The sequence below is a fragment of the Delphinapterus leucas genome, chromosome 11 (assembly GCF_059928025.1).
Source record: "Delphinapterus leucas isolate spDelLeu-1000000601 "Yukka" chromosome 11, BTC_Dleu_Yukka2, whole genome shotgun sequence".
In the NCBI taxonomy this organism is placed as follows: Eukaryota; Metazoa; Chordata; class Mammalia; order Artiodactyla; family Monodontidae; genus Delphinapterus; species Delphinapterus leucas.
In genome coordinates, this window is record NC_143139.1 from 73,489,994 (window position 1) to 73,513,533 (window position 23,540).

Below are 23,540 nucleotides of genomic sequence, written 5' to 3' on the forward strand. Positions count from 1 at the left end.
GAATGAACAAGTGGACTTCATTACAATCCAGCTTTGATGGACCTGACCTTCATTGGTGTGTGGGCCCAGAACCCCAGGGAATTCAGGCTCCTGTGGAGAAGAGCCGTCAATCAGTCTGGGGGTGGACTCCTCTTCCTCTTCCTCTTCAGCATCCTTTGGCTGTGGTGGCGGGGTGAGGAGCTCTCTGTTCCCCGAAGGTATCGCTGTCGCTATTTCAATCTGAAAAAGAAGCAGAATTTCATCAGGCAACCTTCTCAATCACCCTCTGTGGCAGTTACACAAATGTAAAATGTATCCATCTTTGCCGCAAGAGGTCGCTGGTGTTCTGAAGTTGAACAAGGTGGGACGCCTGCTTGCCTGGGAAGGTACATGCGGTTCCAGTTACTGTTATTGTTTTTAATTAATTTTGTTTCTCAAATCTTAGTAATAGTTTCCAATGCCTTTTTAATTTTGGTCTTACTGCTCTTTACAACATTAAAAATAACCTCGTTTATTGTTTTCTAAATACCTACCATTGCAAGAATATATTATTGTTGTGAAAGATTCAAATTAATCCACAAGTGTGCAGAGTAAAATCCAAAGTCCCCTTCATCCTGCAGCCCCAGTTCTACTCCTCTTGTAGACAATAACCAATAAGAAATTGATGTGTATTTTCAAGTCCTTTTAATCCTTGGTTTTCTAGATTGAAATATTCTGTTCCTTTACAATGACTTACACTTCCTTCAATTGCATTTTTAGTGAAAAGTATCCTTTGTACTAAAATAAAATATATGGAGACAAGAAAACTACATGATTTGATTATGGAATGCTATTTCTCATATATTTTCACTATTATTTGAATAACAAATATTACCAATAATATTTGGGTATTAAAATTGACCTTTTTGAGAGCTTTGACAATAGGAGGCACTTTTGTAAAATTTGAAAAGCTTCTCAAAGGTTTTTTTTCATGGCTTCTATTTTAGATTACACTTGCTTTTCTCTTCTTACTTGCATATTTTATGTAGTGAGTTGTTGCTTCTAAGAACACTGTTTGCATTTAAAACAACCCGTTACTCTCAACTTTCTTCCCTTATCTCAGTCTGTTCCTTTGTATCCCTTAGTAAATCCCTACCTCCCTACCCTACATTCCTGCCGACCTTGTAACTTTGGGCAGGAAATCTGTTCAAGACAATTAGTTATCAACATGTAGGAACCACCCTTTGAGGCCTAGTTTTTTCATGGCATCCCAAAAATTCCAAATTCTCGCTTTATCACCTTGATATGGCCTCCTGATTCTTTCCATCCTTTATTTGGTTTCATTAAAAAAACAAAACAGGGCTTCCCTAGTGGCGCAGTGGTTGAGAGTCCGCCTGCCGATGCAGGAGACACGGGTTCGTGCCCCGGTCCGGGAAGATCCCACATGCCGCAGAGCGGCTGGGCCCGTGAGCCATGGCCGCTGAGCCTGCACGTCCGGAGCCTGTGCTCCGCAACAGGAGAGGCCCGCGTACCGCAAAAAAAAAAAAAATAAAGCAAAACACACACACAAATTGCTTTCTAACTTATTTAATGTCAAAATGATATGCAAGCTATTACTTTCATGTGTAAAATAAGTACATAATTAGGCTAGATATTTTCTGAATATTTTAGATAGATGTTTCCGTTAACCATAAAATTTTAAGATAGACCTATGATTTAATGTCACTTTTATACACTTGAATATATTCCATCACAAATGAAAATTATCCTTTTAAGGAACGCTAAACTTTTTTTGTCAGTTTACTTTTCTGGATGTGTCTCCTTCTATGCTTCTGTAGTTTCTCCATTTCAGCCCTTCCTACATTGTATGGGATTGATTCCATTAGGTTTCTGCCAACCCAAGCCTACTTGATGGTACGCTTTGAGTTATGTCTTTTATCTTTGTACCTCAAGGCTGTAGCATAGTAGGTGATCAACACGTACTTACTGAAAATAATAAAAAAATTTTGCTTGTCCAAAATAAATCTAATTCACAGCTCTATGCTTAATTTTAGAGATTTTGCTGAGAAAAAATCAACGAATGTATTAATGCGTTGAAAGCAAACCAAAAGCAAATTACAGTGTATTTGGTGCATTAGGAAGCCATACATGAAGATATTATAAAACATGTCCAGAAATCTCTGCTTGAGAAGATTAGGCACACTTCCCTAAACAGAGAAACATACGGTTTCCATCTGCAGGGTCGGAAGGAGGCAGATTCAGAAGGAATGGATTTGCAGACAGACCAAAAGGAGGCTCTGGGAAGAGCGGAAATTGAGACAGATCTTTCACGGAATGGAGGCAGCCTAAAGGGAGAAACACATTCCAGACACGTTGCCTTGAATCTTTAGCTTTGTAGAAAAATGTTTGCACATACTTTTTACAGATAATTATTTTTCCACTGATTTGATGTGAAGCTGTAAGGTCTCACTTGTCATTCAATATAATGAGGCAAAATAACTTTTGTGTTTATCAAAAGCTGTTTTGTTCATGCTTACTTGCTAATAAAATGTGAATGTTGAATAAATTTTAAGACCAAAGGAAAGGGATTTTTTTTCAGTTCAGCAAAATTACAGAACTGTAACCTCAAAGTACTGTGTCAGGAGAGCCTTTTGTATTGCAGACACCATTTATTCTCACATTGAATAGAAGTGATTTAGGCTTCTGTCGTCTTTTCCTCTTTAACAATTTTCATACCATGATGTGAAGCTGTGAGGCAATGCACGCAGAGAAATGAGGCCAGGGAAACGTGACCACCTGGCTCTCTGTGTGGCATACTTTTATGCTTATGCTGCAGAAACCTAAATTTGGGAATAAACACAAATGGCCAGAAAATATCCCTGCCCCCCTTTCTCAGGCTACAATTGGTAACACTCAAACATATCTGAGCCTCTGATATAAGTATTCATTCTTTTGGATTTTTTCTCCACTCTTTTTCGTTTTGCCGCCTTATTTTACTCAGACTTGCTCCCTACTGAATTGACTTTTTGATCTAATCATTATATTTCCCTAAAGTTTAAAAACACAATACAGGGTCACTCCCACATATGACCTTGAGCTTAGCTATCACTGCACTTGCTTATCTTCTTGACCCAGTACCAGCAGGGTACATCTTTAAGTTGATTGTCATCTCATTCTATTCTCTTGTCTACTGTCCTTTAGATGACTGATGCCATGCGGACTGTGTTTAGAAGCACTTTCCGTGTCCACGAGAGAGGTATATCTCTACCAGGGATGACAAATGCATAGCGCATAGACAGTGACCTGGGTAGAGTGACGTCTCAGCAGACGTCAGGCTGGAGAGATCATAGTGCCAAGAGGAGTCCTCCACCCTGCCTCAGCCTCCACACCCAGCACAGACTTGGCTCCACAGAAGCAACCCAGCACCTCAGTGCAATCTCAGGAAAATCAGGGCTGAAATGACCCCGAGGTGTCTTACATGAAGTTTCTGCTCCTGGAGAAATAAGGAATCTCAATAGAAAGTCAGTTACAGTTTTTTGTACCAGATGATGTGTACTCAGACTTTTACCGGCAATATTTATATTGTTATTAATAATAATGCAAAAGATTTGAGACTTTTATTCTCCAATAGTCAGCAAAGTTGCCCATAGAAGAATCTTCCTATAAAAGTACTCAGCAACATTTTAAGTGACAATAACATAAAGGGCGGGGGGTGGATAAATTGGGAGATTGGGATTGACATATACACACTATATATAATAGATAACTAATAAGGACCTACTATATAGCACAGGGAACTCTACTCAATACTCTGTAATGACCTATATGGGAAAAGAATCTAAAAAAGAGTGGATATATGTATATGTATAACTGATTCACTTTGCTGGACACCTGAAACTAACACAACATTGTAAATCAACTATGCTCCAATAAAAATTAACTTAAAAAAACAAAAACAAATTTCAATCATATCTCCATTTGTCCCTTAGCAAAAAGCACATATAAATGATCCATACAGCCATATTAACCATATTACTACCGTTAAGCCTCTTATTTATCTTAATTTCAGAGTAAAAATATGAAAAATTAGTATGTTCAGAAACAGCAGTCACACTTCTTCCTAACTGGCTCATTCACCACTGATTCCTTCCGTAGAGACCTCTTGTTGAGATGCGGCTCACACGTGTTCAGAGCAGTCACAAACCATTTGCTGCTGTTAAGCATTGTGTTTGAATTAATAAAAACGAATGTATTTTGTTTTTTGATATTTTAATATTTTTTCATCTCTGCATTTAACCTGCACTGTTTCCAATGAGGAACTCAATGAAAATGTAATATATGTGTGATGGAAAGAATGCTATGAAAGAATTTGTTACTCAGATTTGATTCCTATCTTTATGAATGAGTGAAAGGATCACTAAATGAATAAGTGAATTTGTAAATGATGGAACGTTCACCAGTCTTTATAATTGTCTAATCAACCAGACTGAATGTCTGTGCCAAACATTACACTTAAGTAGCTGTCCATTTTACCCATCATTAATATTTTCTAAACATCTATAAATACCATTGTTTTTTTCTCCCTATTACCATCACCATAATCTAAGTTACTTTGTTCTCTTGCCTGAAATACAGTCATAGTCTACTTACAGGAAGTTGGGATCTCCTCTACTATATATTCAACTTTCAGTGAGAATCAACTCTTAAAAATACAAAATTGATCATGTCCACCCCTGTTTGAAAACCTTCAGTGGCTTTTTATTGCTCTTGATAACCAACAGAACAATGGCCTTGAAGAAGCACTGCAACATATTGATTACGAGGAAGGATCCAGACTAGATGAGTTTGAATCTAGCCTCACTGTTTAGGCAGTTACTTTACCTCCCTGAACTTCAGATTCTTTATTTGTAAAATCCTGATATAAATATTACAGCGGTGTTAGGATGAAAACGTTAATACACATAAAACACTTAGAATAATGTCAGACACATAGTAAGTGCCATGGAAAGGTTTGCTATTATTATTAAAATAAATTTAAAACTCTTTGATTCACAGAGTCCTGCATGGTTTGCCCTTCAAGTGTCCTCTGCCTTCAACTCCTGCCAATTGTTTTCTTTTGCTACACTGGCCATCTTTTGTTTCTTATACTCTCCATGTTCCTTCTTCTATAGGACATTTGAATGCACTAGTCATCTGCTTGGAACTCCCTCCACTCCCCAGCTTTTTTTCCCTTACTTTATTTTTAACAGCGTTATTGAAAGTATAATTGCTATACAAAGAACTTCACATATTTAATGTGTATAGTGTGATGAGTTTGGATATATGCAAACATCTGTGATGCCATCATCACAATCAAGATATTAGATAATATCCACCACCTCCCAAAGTTGCCTTGTAATCTCTTATTTGCCCCTCATATCTAGTTCAGGTCTTACTTCCTCAAGGAAACATCTCATGATCTTTGTGACTTAGACAAACATGTTTGATGAGTGGCTCTCAGAGCTTTGTGTACTTCTTTTGGCACATCCACCATTGATTTCATGGTAGATTTGTGTGGTTTTTTTGGATTGTTGCAATTATTCCTTTTCTAAGATCCTTTGCAACATGACTTTTCAACTCCTGCAATCAAGAAGTAGAGGGTAATTTCTCATCCCTTGAAGTTTGAATTTAGACTGGCCTTCTGATTTGCTTCAGTCAACAGAATGTATTGTTGTGTCCATTTTGAGGGTAGTTCTCCAGAAATATTGCATGTTTTCATTTGATCTCTAGGAACCCTGCCCAGTCATCATATGAATGAGCTGGCTCCAGCCTGTTGGAAAATGACAGAGCATATGGAGTACAGGAAAGCCATGTAAGCTGAGGCCAACCTAGTCCATCCATCCCTGAACCAACCCAACAGCTGGTTGGGGATATATGAGTGAGCCCAGTGCAAACTAGAAGCATAGCACAGCCCAAATTGCTGAACTGCAGAATTGTGAGCTAAATAAATGGTTGTTTTAAGCCACCAAATATAATGATGAAAAAACAACAATAAGGTATATAACATTAACCCTCATGGGGAAATAGATATTAGTTAAATAGCCACATATACAGCACAAAAATCTGTACCAATAATTGTGCGCATTTAATAGATTTGTAAACTGAGGATGGAAGGAGGGAGGGTTAAATAAACTGCCTGAGGTCACATAGCTTCTATGTAGTAAGGCCAGGATGTGAACTTGATTATCGTTGCCACAGAACTGCACAACGCCCTTAACATTTACTGATTCTGTACTCAGCCAAAAAAAAATCATGCTGAATAATCTAACTTCTTAAATATCTTCACTCTGAGGAAGAGGAGCTCTGGATAGGAAAAGTGAGCATTGTCATCGCTGGGAATGACTTCACATTATAAATTCATAAATGGACTTTCTTGTACATATTTTAAGCCTCACGTGATTTTTTTTTCTTGGTGTCATTTATCAACCTACCATCAGCTCTGATGGTGACTGATTATGTTAGTCAGTTGCTGAACCTGAAGGCTGAACACCCTACCAAGGCCATGTTGCCCGGTGGTAGCACTTGGCAGCCAGTCATTCCCTGAAATTGACAAGTATAAAAAGAAATCACATAACAGGGATGTAGGTAGAGTGTAAAATTCAAGCCGCATTTATTATAATTTTCTCTCACTTTTGTGAGAAATAAGTATTATGTAGAATGAAACTCTAGTCTGGTTAAGCATGATGGCTAAGACAATTTCATATATTCACCAAATCATCTCGTTTTCCTCCTGGGCATTCAGTTAAAATAAATTTTCCAATTTATTTGACTCTAGCTTGGGTCATTTGGCTAGTTCTAGCCAACTGACGGGCAGAGAAGGTCATGTGCAGCATCTGGTCAAATTCAGTGAAGAATAAGCATACTTTCTTCATATTCTTTCTCTTCCCTTAATCTGTCAACAGAAGATCCACTGTGACAAAGGTGAGGATGGTGACGTTCTAGCATGAAAGATGTTTGAATCCCTGAATAACTACTTGGAAGACAGTAAACTCATTGACCTTCATTGGGTAGTCATGTCAGCAAGATAGAAATTTTTATTGTGTTAAGCCATTGGGATTTTGAATTATTTGTTACAGCTGCTAATGTAACTTGCCCTAATATAGACCTTTTCAATTTTTGTTTTCTTATGTGTTTCCTAATTACACTGATGGAACAGTTTCTAATATTTTGGGGGTTGAGCTATCTAGCACATATCATTGACATTAGAAAAAATAAATGCACATTTTTTTGTCTCTCTATCCTCTCTGATTTCTCTTTTACAAACAACTGTTCTTTGATCTTGGTTATTTGGTATAGTACTTACTGAAATATTATATCACTTAATTTTAGGGAATTCACCATTGTTTCAATTTATTTTTAAATCTCAGTATTTTATTAAGTCAAAATTAATAAATCTATATAATGGATAAATATCTGCAAGTCAAAATCAAAATTAGTCAATGGCTTTTTGTTTAATCAAAATAGCATATAATAATCATAACATTTGATATTGACTTGCTAAGATATGTATGTATTGACAAAAACATGTAAATGCTTCCTTTTCTTTTAATCTATCCTAACGTATGGTTACTCTTCATAAATAACTCTAAATGGTAATGCTTCTTTGTATTCAGTGCAATGTTTAAGTGAAAAATTTAATGCAAAAGAAACAAAAGCTGATGATTTAAAGTTTCCGTTTAATCATACCCTCCCTAATCTGTGTCTCTTCTGGGACCTCAGCATGTTTTTCTTTGTTCACATGTTTATTTTCTCATTTCCTTTCCTTGTTGTCAGAACATGGCAATGTTTCATTTTTACTTGCCAGAAAGATTTTTTACTTCAGTTTTACCCCCAGTTTATTCAGGACTGTTCACCATCATCCCCTTAGACTCCAGAAACTTAATAGGTTTCCAATATCTTAGTTCTCACAAAATGTATCATCTAGTTCTAATTGAATATCTCCAAATAATATTGGTAGGGAACTTTGGCAAAGGCCGTAGAAACATTATTTAATAGCAAAGTCAGTTCATGTTCCCTTTCCCCTTACTGCCCTTGTTCCCCAAGTAAGGATGCCAGGACAATTTCGTGTAGGCTGAAATCAGTAATCTCATGAGGATGGGGGTAGGGAGAGACAGTCAATCACAGTAATTGAAAACAAAGAAGTTGGACTGAAAACCAAGATATTTAGAACCTTTCAAATGCTAGGTCTTTATTTTATGATGAAGTAATTTAGTATTTTTTTTAAGTTTCAATCTTTCCCATCCTAACACAAAGCAAATTGTTCCTTCTAACACAGACTTTATTGAGGCACAAACTATAACAAGCTGTGCCTTTTAATATGTAGAACTTCTCTGCATACAACTGCTATTCATTGATGATGATGTTGATGATGTATTTATCAGACGTAATTATAGACATTTTGAATAAGAAAACGTGCATTTTGGAGGATGTCCCAGGGAGGAGCAGCTAGTAGCCAATTGCCTTCAAAATAGATAGTTATTACATTATTTTTTTTACTCATGTACAGTCTCAGTGGTAAAGCCTTGAAAAATTTTACAAATTTAGAAACCTGACTTTATCTCTCAGGGGAAGAATTACTTTAAACAAATTCCAAAGACTGTACTAAACCAGGATGCTAACCTGAACCCTGTTATTGCCACCAATATGTTCTCTGTAGTCTCTGTAGCTTCACTTGGGGGCCTGATTATAATCAGAAGTTTGTAGGAGCAGAACCTGGGTATATCAGCTCTATAATAGCATAATGTAAAGGAAGGGCTATCTTTCAAGGGTTCGAAATCCTTAGATTTGCTGACTATCGTTAAGTTTCTGCAGTCTAACATGATAGATATCCTCCTGCCAATAGGAGAAGGCTGCTGAATAACAGTTAATTGGCTTTGGCAATATTTCACTCTGTGATCTTCCTTTTTTTTTTTTTTTTTTTTTTTGCGGTACGCGGGCCTCTCACTGTTGTGGCCTCTCTCGTTGTGGAGCACAGGCTCCGGATGCGCAGGCTCAGCGGCCATGGCTCACGGGCCCAGCCACTCCGCGGCATGTGGGATCCTCCCAGACCGGGGCACGAACCTGTGTCCCCTGCATTGGCAGGTGGACTCTCAACCACTGCGCCACCAGGGAAGCCCTGATCTTCCTTTTTAATCTCAGTACAAAAATGTACGGATCCCCTTCAATTTCCATTCTATATATGTTATAGATTCAATATAGTTATTGTGAAGGATTTTTATCTTAAATGTTCTGTATTTGATTTCTTTCATGTTTATGTCTTTGATCAGAGTTTTGATATCATAACTCCAGAGAAAACACACTTAAAAAAGAGTTGATCAATCCTCAATATCTTTTAGATATATTTTATTTGCTTTTCTCCTTATATGAATTAAGAAATGGAGTGTTTAATATATTTGCATATATACCATTTACCTCTTTAAAGCCCGTATTGAATGTTAACAAAGATATTGATATGCTGTCACTGTGATTATCCTTTGGGGCCCGCCAATCTGCATCTTATGTGGAGTACACTGACATCACAAGCCAATAATTGTACAACCTGATGCATGACAACATTGCCAAGTGGTAATTCTTGAATTATTTCAGTGCGTGTGTGTACGGGTACCTTAACAGTGGAAGCCTCTCTGTTCCTAACAAACTCAAGACAAGGTTTACCATAACTTGGCCTAGGAGTGTTAGAATGAGAAATTTGTGGAATTAGGGAGGGTCTAATGAAAATTAGGCATTTAAGAAAAAGGCTATGTAGGGCAATAAGAGGTCAGGTCCCATCTGGGGTTAGAAATTAGTATGGTAGGAGAACATGTCCAGGATAGGATTATCCAACTCAGAAATGTGAAGATTTCCAAAGATTTTTTGAACAATATTGTTTACTTTTGGCAGATTTGTAATTTACTGATTTTTTAATGTCTTTGTGGAAGATGCCACAAGACAAAATCTGGAGGACTATGTCAGTAAAACAAAAATCTGGACCAGAAAGAAAAGAGAAAAAGGCTCTCATTTAGCACAGAGTACTAGAGAAGTAAAGGGACCAAATTGAAAAGCATATTAAACTGGTTAAAAAAATAGTACCTGACACACTAAAAGAATAGCTGAGGGACGTCAAATACCCCACCTGGGTCCTACCCCCAGAGATTCTGATTTTAATAGTCTAGGGTGTGGTCTAGGCATTGAAATGTTTTAAAACTCTAGAGATGATTCAAACATATGGCCGAGGTCAAGAACCACTACACTAGAGGGGAAATTAATTCCGCAGAATAGGACGTGGGAGACAGAAACGCTAATTAAGTCCTGGAACTTTGAAATGTTGAGTAAGGTCTTGATGAGAATATGGTAGAAGGATTGTTTTTTACTAGCCTCCCAAGGACCACAGGCATCAGAAACATCAACAGCAGTTTCAGTTCAGGAATCTGCTGAGGTTGATTCTCCAGCTGAAAAACAAAACAAAACAAAACAAAAACATGGGGAAGAAGTGGAAACTCTCTGGGAGGCGGATTTCTTGAATTCCACAGCCTGAAGCAAGAGTAAAAGCCCCTGCCCTGGGGCACACAGCTTCCAGACTAGAGAAACCCCTGGCTGAAAATCCTTGCTTACAACAGAATCTGTCACTTGACAGAACACATACTCAATGCAACACCAGGTACCAGAATACCAGGGCTTAGCAGGAAAATGGGAATTCAAAGGCAGTATGCAGAAAAAAAGAGAAGCCTAAGATGGACCTGGTAATTGGGCCTGCCGTCAGTCACCTGTGCTAGATAACAGGCTGTATAAAAACTGTGCTAAGAAACAGGAATATCTCCAATAATACTCTGAGAGAAGAGCTTGTGTTTGGGGATGTTGTGCTGCTCATACCGTAGGTGCATCAGAATGACATGGAGAGTTTGTTAAATCATTGATCACTGGGCCCCCCTCTCGAGTTTCTGATTCGTTAGGTTTGGAATGGGGCCTGAGAATTCGCATTCCTGACCAGCTCCCAGGAGATGCTTACGCTTTGAGAACAGCTGCTCTAATAATGGTAAAACAGTGCCATAATTTAACTCCTGGTGGGAGATTTCTCCCAATTGTACTTGAGCTCTAACTATGCAGACTAGAGGCAATGAACATATGCTGACCAACATCTGGATGAGGTCAAACCAAGATTTCTTCCATGTTCCAACTTCTCAGGTACCATCAACTCTCTTCTTGGTCTCTGGACAGTATGTACTGGTTTGGGGAATATACTCTTGCCTAGAATAACTATTTTAGGGACTCAGGATTATCTGGTTTTTAAAAATTTGATGGGGGTTAAGGTCAATAATGTGATAATATTGTATGTGCAATTAATGCTTCATTCTCTTTAAATATCAAAGTCATGGGAGACTTGGTAATAAACAAATAGCAATTTATGTGCCTCTGAAGAACTACATCTGTATCTAGTAGAGGCTACTCAGGTTGTAGTTACTGAAAGAAGCCAGCTTGACCCAAGCAAAAAGAATTCATCTAGCTGGGATGAAGCAAAAGAAATTGAGAAAGGGGAGTTTGGGACTGCATATTCTTTGGACTTTTAAATCACAAGGCAAGTAATTCTGACTTTGTACAGCAATATCTTTGGATTTAAACAAGTTTAGACTTTAATATGTAAGAGACATTAACGTGCAGTTTTTAATTTTTCCTCAAAAACTTTATAGAGGTAGGAGAGCTATATGCTAATCTGTGTCCTCTCTGTTTCTGGAATTGTCTTATTGGAGTGTATTTACTTAGCATTTCATTTCATTGCAGAAACTCTCATAAACTCTGATATTAGATAATGTGGCTTGATATAATTTGAGGTAGAACGTAGAACTGAGAGTGAAATTTCAATCTTAGGTGCAGAGAGGCCTTTGAGATAAATTCACTGATGTTCTTGGATCCACTTCAGAGTTTTCTGGGCTCAAAATCTACAGACTTCCAGAGGACATCTAAGAGTGCCAGCTGGCATGAGGGCAGGACTCATGAAGGTAGGAGTGACTGTCCTAAGAAATGGGCTGCTTTTCTCTCTCGACATGGAAAGCTATACTGAACCTAACGGGCAAGGCTGATGGCTTGAGAGGCCACCGTGTTGGGGAGTGGGTGTATCCTCTGTGGGCCCCTTTACTCACTCCTCCTATGAGAGGAAGAAGGATGAAGGTAGTTGGTGAGTGAGAGAAGGAGCTTGGCCTGAGTGGTTCATCTTCTTCTTTAGGGGAGTCGCCTGCCTGTCAGGAGCATAAGTTCTGGTTTGCCCCTCTGTGCATGCACGAAGGTTTACTGTATTCTGAGGCCTGTGGTTGGCCAGCATTGCCTGTGACTGATGACCTAGTCTATTTCTGAAGTTTTGTATTAAGAAGCCCATAGTTGCTTCACACCTAAGTCATGTATTACAACCTAGCCTTTATCAGTAATAAAGGGGATATTTTGAATGTTATTTGTCTGAGTCCCATTTCTGTCCCTCAGTTGATTCTAAAGTTAGGTAGGGCATAGCAGAAGCACATATGAGGTTCCTTAAAACCTAACACTATTGCCCAGAAAACTTCAATATTATGAGTCTCTATATGTATCATAATACAAAATGGTATGCATTTTCAAATATGTACTTGGCCCCTGGCTTCATATTATTTTCTCAACTATTATTTTTTCTTTGCCTCACTCTCCTAATTTATATTTTTATACTATAATGTAATATAACACATAATTAATAATATACAATATGAGATGTGATATGGAGAATATAATATACTCTATATTATTTATATATTATAAACCATTTTATGAGATAATATTGTATGTAGCTTATATTTAATCTTTTATCTATATTTATATTTATTATATATATTTATATATCTATTTCTGTATTATAGCTTTTATTCATGTAAGTAGACTTACATACTGTTCAAAAAAGGTGGTAGATAAACATATAAGTAAAATAATGGCAGGTTTGGAGACATAATTTCTCAGCATATGTATATATTTTGTGACTGAACTCATAGAAACCTTGTGTCCCAATAACTACTGATCTTGTTTATTCTTATTTTTTCACTTCCTTTATTGTGTTGAAATTGTGTGTTTATAAGATAACTAGACTGAGGGATACTGAGGGACAGGGAAGGACTTGGTCTGATTTACCTGCTTCTGTTCCTGACTCTCAGCAAGAGATTGGGAAGTGGATGCAAGGTGAACCCATGCCCAGTAGAGTTAGTCTTCATTATAGCGCAAATCCCATCCCTTCCCTGACGGCTTCTCTGATCACCAGTGCATAAGCTTCTGTGGCTGTTGATTCAATGACTGATTCCATGGTAAAAGTAACATTTATTGAATATTTGCTATGTGCCAGGCTCTAAGTTAAACCGTTAAGTTTTTAATTTAATTCTCACGAGTTATCTTATAAATAGGAAGTTGTATGACTGTCCAAGGCCACACAGTTGGTGTAATGGACTTGGGACTCACACATGAGGAGACTGACTCCATAGCCCATGTCACTCAACACTGTGAAAAACCGGCTCTCAAGGATGAATGGGGTGTGCACATGAGCAGCACCCAAAGCTAGTGGTTTCTCCCACCATTCTTTGTAGTGTGTGTGATAATGATTTAAGTGCCCAGGCAAAGCCAGAGTGAGAAGCAAATGTCCTCATCTGTTTATTTGCTTAGTTTAGGGTCGCCACCCTGCCAGTCTATACCTAACCAATAAGCTCAGTTCCTCAGCACATAATATTTAAATTATAGGCCCATCTCCCTTTTTGTTAGTCTTCGAAATCCAGAATGCTATTTGGATTTTTACTCTAACACTAAGTAAGATATTTGTAAAACAAAACAATTTTAAATTTATCTTTCTCCCAAATTATCCCACCACTTGCTACTCAGTCTTGAAAGTGTTCTATGTTGTTATCATTATATCAGAAATTGGTTTCTGAACATGTTAAAAGGCCCTGGGCCATTCGGCCTGAGTAACTAAAGAATATTCTTGTGGGTTCCACATGCTGGCATGTAGGTATGCTAAGTGCAGTGAAATTCTGCTCTAAGCATAAGTCTGGTACTCAAACTGATTTAAATGATTCATGTTAATTATCTAAAAGAATGTGACCATGAACATTGGCAGTGAAAGCTGTATCTTATTTTCTACTTTATCTTGAAAATGAATGAGGAAGAAATGTGTTTGGCAAAGATTGCTCAGTCCCCATATTTTTGACAAAGCTGCTTTCAGTTCAGAAGGATCATCTGTCCTGTCTCTCCCTTAAATACTTTGACAGCTAAGAGAGATGCTTAGATAGTGTGTTAATTGCAATCACTTGAAAATTTTTTTCTGATTCCTAATAATCAAATTACTTAATTTCAGAGAAAATAAACCTCAATATTGGACACAGCTAAAAGAAGTTAAGATGAAAGAGAAGGAACAGGAAAATAATGGAGGTTTTAGTGCTAGGGTCTCTCTAGTTTGACGTTAAAAGAACCTGGTTTAAATTTTACTCTGAAACTTACTAGTTGAATAACCTTGGGCAACATTCTGATCCTTGGTTGTTTTTAATAATAATGATAATAGTAATAACAAGTCTTATTTCAAGGGACAGTTATGATAATTAACTTATATTTGTGGTCTCATAAATAATGTATAATACAGATACAAACACAAACAAATCACTGGCAAATACTATGAATAATTTTCTTTTCCTGTGAGCCTGCATGATTGTACATTTTTGTTGCTTCATTTTTTTAAGGTTTTCAAATAGCTTACCATAAGAATCAAATGGTTTAATGCTGCTTTTGAAAGAAGTTTATGGAAAGTCAGTCAGACAACCGTATTAAAAGATCATCAGCAAAATTCTTTCCTCTCATCCTCCAGAGCATCTTCAGTGAAAAGGGAGGGTAAAGAGAAAGATTAGCTTTTATTTTTTGCCATATCCTGAAAAGAATATTTACTTCAGGCTGACTGACACTTTAACAAGTTACTTCTTCCAGTAAGAGGTATTTTATATGCCAACCATATATTTGAAACTTTAAAACATATTGTATAAATTGGCCAAAGTGAGACATAATTCCAAATATAAAGATAAAAGTATTGCAAGCCTTTTTCACCAGAGGACATAAATTGTAGAAATATCTGTAATTTAATTACTTTTTGTTCAGAAAATATAAAGATGAGTTTTGAGACAAACTATCCTATAGCATTAGCAAAGTTCTATACCAATTTATTATACTTAGATAACCTAATTTTAAGATCCTTCTTATATATCATTATCTAAAGTGGATGTTGATTTCTATAAGTAGCCCTAAATTAGTTTGATTCTACTTAAGTAATTTCAGGTGTTACAGACCATCAATATGTATTCTAAAAGAATAATAACATGTGTTGCATAACACCCTGTTATGACAAGAGAAAAGAAATCATTGCTCCATTGTTACTTGATACAACTGCCTTCACTGAGTTCTCTCCCAGTCCTATAACTTCACTAAATTTAATTTTCATCCCTTTGATGAGCTTATACCTTCTTCATCCATAAATGCTATTTTTGAAGCTGAATGTGTTTATTTCAATGGGAGTTTTCTTTATAGGGTTAATTTTAAACAATCTAGCCACTTGTTCTTTCTGTGAAAGAGAAAAAATGGCCTTCATTTTAAGATCAATGGAGAGTAATAGCAAGAAAAGCATTCCTCATTCAAGAAATTTCCTATTGGCCAATTGTTACTGATGTGGTTTTTTTAAATTAGTTGTTAATGTTATTTACTTACGAATGCATACCTTATCTCATTCCAGAAAGTATATAAGGCAGTTTTTTTTTTTAACATCTTTATTGGAGTATAATTGCTTTACAATGGTGTGTTAGTTTCTGCTTTACAACAAAATTAATCAGTTATATATATACATATGTTCCCATATCTCTTCCCTCTTGCGTCTCCCTCCCTCCCACCCTCCCTATCCCACCCCTCCAGGCGGTCACAAAGCACCGAGCTGATCTCCCTGTGCTATGCGGCTGCTTCCCACTAGCTATCTACCTTACGTTTGGTAGTGTATATATGTCCATGCCTCTCTCTCACTTTGTCACAGCTTACCCTTCCCCCTCCCCATATCCTCAAGTCCATTCTCTAGTAGGTCTGGGTCTTTATTCCTGTCTTACCCCTAGGCTCTTCTTTTTTTTTTTTTCCTTAAATTCCATATATATGTGTTAGCATATGGTATTTGTCTCTCTCTTTCTGACTTACTTCACTCTGTATGACAGACTCTAGGTCTATCCACCTCATTACAAATAGTTCAATTTCGTTTCTTTTTATGGCTGAGTAATATTCCATTGTATATATGTGCCACATCTTCTTTATCCATTCATCCGATGATGGGTTGTTTCCATCTCCGGGCTATTGTAAATAGAGCTGCAATGAACATTTTGGTACATGACTCTTTTTGAATTATGGTTTTCTCAGGGTATATGCCCAGTAGTGGGATTGCTGGGTCATATGGTAATTCTATTTGTAGTTTTTTAAGGAACCTCCATACTGTTCTCCACAGTGGCTGTATCAATTTACATTCCCACCAACAGTTTTTAAAGCATGTATGGTAATACTTCAAAAAAAATCTCCATGAGGAGATTAGGATGATAGGAAAATAAAGGTGTGGGAAATAATATGACACCAGGGAAGAATGAGGCAACAATTAAGAGCCATTTTTTTGAGCAAAATGATAAGCACACTTAGTTACAAGGTATATGGCCCAGAAAATAAACAAATTCCTTAAAAATTGCAACCTGTTCCTCCACATTCTCATGAAAGAGTATTGTGTGGCGTTGAAAATGCCCTCACGCCACCCTACAGCAAATACAATCAAGTGCTTCATGGGACCACAGGGTATAACATTCCTGGTATTTATTGAAGATGCAGGAACAGTGCAGGCTCACTTAAGTAGAGGTAATTATGTAAGACTAAATAATGTGATATAGGTGAGGAGAAGTCTAATTATCTGATTGGAGCCAAGGAGAATTTCCTGGAGGAATGGAAGTTCATATCTTTCAGCAGAACTTCCATAAATATTAATATAGTCACTGAGTACTTTTCTGGGCAAAATAAATTACTCATGGTCAGGACCAATGTTTTTTTAGACCTAAGAGGAATGGAAAATCAATAACCCAAAAACTATAGCATGAAAATGGAAACAAATACCTGCCTTGGTCAAAAACGCAGTCTCAACTTAAGCCACTCAAAGAATACAGAATTTTGAACTATTTAGTTTTTTGGTGAACCCTTTAAGGAAAATAGGGAAATGTTTCCCTGGATCCTAGACTCCCAAATATATCTATATATGTATATATATGTGTATATATGCATATATTCAGGTTATTACTCATAACTTAGATATATGTTGGCAAATACATATTCACAATTATTCTTTCAAGTATAGACTAATTAGTTAGTCGAAGCCATTTTTTTCTTACAGTAATTAGATAACGGTCAGTTGTCTATAAATGTTACTTCTAGTTCACATTATTCACCCATAGAAGAATGCTTTTCTTTCTAAGAGTGCAGTATAGAATGCACCTGGCATTCAGCTCAACCAAAACCAGTTCAAGTTAAAAGGACAATTAGAAAGTGGTAAAAAATGGAGGGAGGATAATATAATCTTTCATTAGTCTGTTGGAAATTATTTTCTGATATGAGAACATCACTATGATTATACATTACGAATAACTGTAATCTTAGTCAAGTTACTTAACTGCTCTTTGTCTCAATATCCTTCCTCATCTATATTCAATGGGAATAATAATGACACTTCATTGTTTTTTGGGGAGGAATAAATGAGATAATACATGTGATATTCCTAGAACACTACTGACACATAAGAAGTGCTCAGGGTTAGCTAGTATTCATCAGTAAGCAAAACGTCTGCATTTTGTTCTTATGGCTTATAACCAGTTCCTATCCATATCATTAAAAGTAAAATGAAAGCTCAGTAAAAATTGCAACAACTTTACGTTATGCCAGCAAAGTTATCCACTGGCTAATATAGAACATTATGATGGAATTGTTGGGCCTAAAATCTTTTTCTAACATAGTATCCAGTGGATCCTGGATATTCTAGATCATCAGAAATCACATAAGTCATGAGTCTGAAATACTATTGCTGCATATAATTTTCAAAACAGAAATACTTTCAATTACCCTTTTCCAGCCACTGAGGAGATAATGAATATACTACCACCAATAGAAATCAATAAAGCTCTATTGAGATTCTAACCCTGGGAATCAGGGGTGGTTTGGTTCACTGACTAGATAAATTGTTGGACTCATAAATGGAAGCCTTGCAGCCTTATAGTAATTCAAATTTGGCTTTCAGAAAAAAAAGTTTAAATCATTACATTGTAGTAGCTTTCTTTTGCTGCATTGCAAATTGCTATAAACTTCACAGTTTAAAACTATACCCATTTTTAAACGGATAGTTTCTGTGGATCAGAAGTCCAAGGATGGCTTGACTGGGTTCTCTGCTTAGGGTCTCATAAGGCCAAAATAAAGTGATGGCCAGGGCTGTAACCTCATGTAGTACTTGAAGTACTTGAAGTTTCTTGTATCTTTAGGACTGAGTTTCTTGTATCCTTATATGCTTGCTGACTGTCAGCTTCTCCTCAGCATCTAGAGAATTCCTGCATTTTTGTTATGAACATAGACCCATCTATTGATATCTTTAAAGCCAGAAACATTTTCCCTTGCATTGAATTTCTCTCATGCTTCAAATTTTGTCCCTAACCTCAAGACACTGATTTAAGGGGCTCATGACTTTAGGTCAGGCAGACCAAGATAATCTCCCTTTTTAAATTTCAGCTGTGCCATATAACATAACCTATTACAGGAGTGATATCCCAATATATTCATGATGGTAACAATTACAAAGATCATGGACACATCAGGGGATGGGCCATTTAGGGCACATCTTAGAATTCTACCTACCACATATATCAAAGGCCTTAACTATTAATCATTCCAAGTTTAGACCAAAGGGTCTACTCTATTGGCATAAGATGCCAAGTCTTCAACTTTAAAAGAAAGAAATTGGCATTTAGAAGCAGTTATCCTATAAATTTACAACTTTAGAATATAAAGTTGTCTTTTGTACAGTTGAAATAAATTCTAGGCTAAATTATGCAGAACCATACTCTTGGCATCAAGGACAAAAAACTGAAGAATCTGATCCCATCATTCCCTATGTCTATCATTTACTATGAACTTTTTCACCAACTGGACCTTATATGGGTGTGTTATCAGTGTTCACTCAAAAAGTGTCACATAAGATCAAGAACATGTGCAACCACTGCCTTTAATTTATAAAGACGAGATAAATAAGTTTATTTGACCTTCCAGAATCTGAACTTACAAGACTGCATTCAAGAAATTCATGCCATGTTAACCAAATTCTAGAATCCATTCACATGACTGGAAGTATTGGCTTTATTTCATATTTTCCCACAGGGAATTATATGCTAGTTGTTTGTTTGTAAGGAATTTATAGTAATAAGTTGTTGAGATCTGAGTTAAATTTCTGAATTTTTTTCCTTAGGTCATCTTATTTTCTTTATTATATTGATTTTGTTTGTTTTGGGATTTTTTTCCAATAGGTGGTGGGTGAGTACGTTGGTTGATTGATTTTTGCTGTTGGAACAACTTTGTAAATATCTTTAAAAAATTATGTATATTTGATGTTTTCAAATGTGTTATAGTTTTATTATAGCACATGTATATATCTATATCTATATCTGTATCCATATCTATCATCTACCTAAAACCAGTTTGCTGGTGATGACTTCACCACAAAGGATTGTTAAATCAGGGCTGACTTGTATATTTCAGTCAACTACAAGGGATTATCAGTGGCTTTCTGGAACCCTCAGTTGTTAGGGTTTCTGAGTCTGGCTTAGCCAGTAAGAAAACTAGAAATGTTTGCATGAAGTAAGGGCTAGGGTGTGTAAGGATACAATGCCACATATTCAGTACCTTACAGGAAGGTTGTTATTCCAGAATAAGCAAATACTGAGGAAAGGTTGTATAATAAATCATCTTTATATATATACACACACACATATATATGTATATATATATGTATATATATATAAATAAAATTAAACTAATATATAATATATATAATTATATATATTATATATATAATTAAGCTAATATGTATATATATATTAGCTTAATTTTCCTTGATGGCAGGAAGAACTTCAGACTCTCATGAGAATGTCTAGGGCCTCCTGGGCAACAGAAAGGATCCTGACAGCAAGGAATAGCTTAAAAGCAGTCTGCGGATAAAATTCACTTCCTTCGCAGTTTTGCCTAGGGTAGGCTTGGTCTCAAATGGTAGTCCCTCTATTATGCATTTGGTCTTCTGAAGTGAATAAATAAACCCTTGAATCCAAATTCCCCAGCCCTACTTAAAGTAAAGAATTCACTATGGTACTCACCAATCCAATGAAATATTTTTTGGAAGAATGACAGTTTAATAAGTTTAAATTAAATAAGTTTAAATTAAAATATTTAATTTGGTAGATAACTGCAGATATGCACTGAGTTTTTTTTTTTTAGTATTTCTGCAAGATGGAAAAAGGAACAGGGCAGATGAGTTAAGCACTGAAAAACTTTCTTCTTATACTCTACATTGATGCATTAGATTAGAGATACAGAGATCACATATAGCAAGATTGGTATTAATGACTGTAAATTCTCAACAGAAAATCCCCTTCACATAATAGAAGCCACACAGTGAAATGAATCAAGCACTGAATGTTGATAAAGACTTAAAAACAGAGTCATAACTAAATGTTCAGAAGAAAAGTGGCCTGCTGTCAAGCCTGAAACTTTACTAAAAAGTGGGGAAGAGAAAGATAGACAGAGAGAGAGAGACAGATGGCAAAAGAGAGAAAGACAGGAAAAGAATAGTGCAGGGGGAGAATACATAAAAACTACTGTACTGTGAAAATCTAATTCTTGTATTTTAGAAGGCAACATAAACAATAATGAGAATGTTTACTATTTTAATAAAGATGTATCTAAGTCCCATACAATTTAAATACATGCTTTTGTCTAAATATTTCATTTCCCTAGTTGTCAAAAGTAGCTATTCTAAGAAAATTTACACTTGAATGACTGCCCCAAATATGTTCTGATCTTGTAAAGGTGATGTAATTTCCCTTTCGGTTTATTTGTACTTAATTAGTTTTTGTCAATGTTGTACATTCATTAGACTCCAGCATTTCAAGATCTGCTTGTTTTCTGATTCAGAAAAATTAGTCTGTATCCTTTAGTTATGTAAAAAGCCTACCATTTAATTAGGAACATGTCATATCAGATTTAGGTAATGGTCTGTAACCTTGCCAATGCCTACATTACTGCTGAGGGTAATCAGTCATTTAGGGAAGCGTATTTGCGCTTGGAATACAGTAAAGTTTCAAATCATTGTCCTTTTTCTGCATTCTTTTAGTTTTCTTCTATTACATTTTAATCTCATGTCTTTTTTCTTTACTTCAAACTTCCCAAACTTCCTTATCATTTTATGTGTACTATTTGAATTCACCTTTTCCTCATTGATTGCCTGTTCCCCTAATTTTCTCTGTTCTAACTTGATAGAAACTTTTATTTTTCAATTTTATGAGGAAATATAAAGAAAACAAAGTGAAGTATAAAGAAAGCAAAAGAGTTTCCCAATGTTAACCTCCATCACATTGAACATGTTCTGGAGAAAAAGTTAATATGAAATTATTGATGGAACATCTCCACTTATAAGTAAACAAAAATCTATTTAAAGAGAAGAAACCCTAATAATTCCTCATACAATGCTTTAAAAAGTCTCAAGAGTGGGAGGAATCAGTTACCTCAGCTTGACCCATTGGTATGTTTTCATAGTTGTATAGATTATCCAGGTCTTCTAAGGTGGCATCATAGGTTTCTGAGTCATAGTTGATGGATTCTAGAGTTGGGGCGGTCACAGCAGCATCCAAGATGACAAGTCCCAGAACGAGTCTTGCTAATGTTTTCATTTTTCAAACTTTCCTAATCATAAAATATTGAAACACATACGTATTTAATTGATAATAACTTATGAATAGTTTTCACTAAATAGGAATGATAAATCACTGTCAATACTGAGAAACTCAAGCTGGTAGCTTTCTTTCCATGGATAATTTATAAACATAGCACATGAAATTGTGTGGCTTCCGAGGACTCTTGATGCCAGATGCTCAAATGAATTCACAAACCTATCCACATTTTTACAGTAGATATTGGAATTATGGTGAAATTGATTTTATTTTATAGAGAAACATGGAGAAAATGGTATGCAGAAAGACTGTGGTATACTTATTCACAAAAGCCTTCACATTATCTAAGAGTTTTACCACTTACTAAGCATTAAGATTCTTTCATCAACTCTGGGATGTAGGGATGATGAGGATGATGATGCTAAGCACTATAACTGTCACACCACTTTACAAATGAGGAAACCAAGACGGAGTTGGCTAGTAATACAGCTAGGACTGTTTCTTGTACATTTAAGTCTAGGGCTTTTTCCAGACAAAATAATGAAGGTTTGTTTTTTCTTTCTTTTACTTCTTTGTTGCCTCTGGGTGTCTTTAATGCATACATAATTTAATATTTACACACATAAAATTAATGTTTCATGCAATATTTTCAAAGCTTGTCTTAACTAAATGGAGCAGACAAGAAAATTATTTTTTTCCTTAGTCCTTTTCCTTTTTAGTCCTTAGTGTTTTATTTCAATCCTTAGTGGCTATCTAAAGTTTAAACTCAGAATCAATAGGAATACATGTCTGAAAGTCACCATTTAGCAAGATTTCCTTAGAGGAGGATTTGCACACACATGGGATTAGAGCAATCTTTTGTTTTGTAATTCTTTAATAAACGCTATTCTTAGTTTCCATGGTAACATCATGCTTTGGGGAGATTCAGTCAAGATCTTATAATTTTAATTATTTTAATTCTGTATGTACTCCATTGCATACATTTTAGTTTAGAAGAAAATCTCTTATGTTTAATTTTAAACATTTAAATTAGGCCTATGAAAAGTGTTACCTAGTGATCATTCATTGAGGAAGCAAAGTATTTGTAAAATTTTGATCAAGCATATCTAATTTTAAAGGTTTTGTATTTTGGATACACTTCTTGGGTTTACTTTGAGAACAGTACATGTGGTGTTTGTACCTATGCACACATACAAAAAGGAATTCATGATAAATACTACTTTCAAACTTGAATGCACTGGCAGACAAATTGACCTTCAGTTACTTGAAAGAAAGTCTTTATGAAGCAGGTTTAGGCAGAAGGATATGAAATTCCTCTGAGAATAGGAAGTAGTACAAGGAGCTCCTTTTTATCCTTTCCTATGCTTTCTTCAAATAAGTTTTTTATTCATACTGGATAAACTAAGCCTCTATTTTACTTGCCTTTGCAGAGGTCTTTGCAGGACCTCAGATTTGGAACAGTTTTATGCAATTATCAACAAAGTCCTACTTAATAAAACAGTGTGATTTGCAAATCTTTCAGAAACCATCCTCCCATATTCAGATGGGAAG

At 36.0% G+C, this 23,540-nt stretch overlaps 1 protein-coding gene across 1 annotated transcript in view; it reads right to left on the reverse strand.

Annotated features, from left to right (window-relative positions):
• Positions 1-22,595, reverse strand: part of EPYC (epiphycan) — a 36,643-nt gene extending 14,048 nt beyond the window's left edge. Inside the window, exons 1-2 of the mRNA XM_022552475.3 lie at positions 21,825-22,595; positions 48-219 (exon numbers count right to left, since the gene is read on the reverse strand). Of these exons, the coding sequence (XP_022408183.1) occupies positions 48-219; positions 21,825-21,989 (337 nt within the window). The 5' untranslated portion in view covers positions 21,990-22,595. The remainder of the gene's footprint in view (positions 1-47; positions 220-21,824) is intronic.
• Between the last annotated feature and the right edge of the window lie 945 nt (positions 22,596-23,540).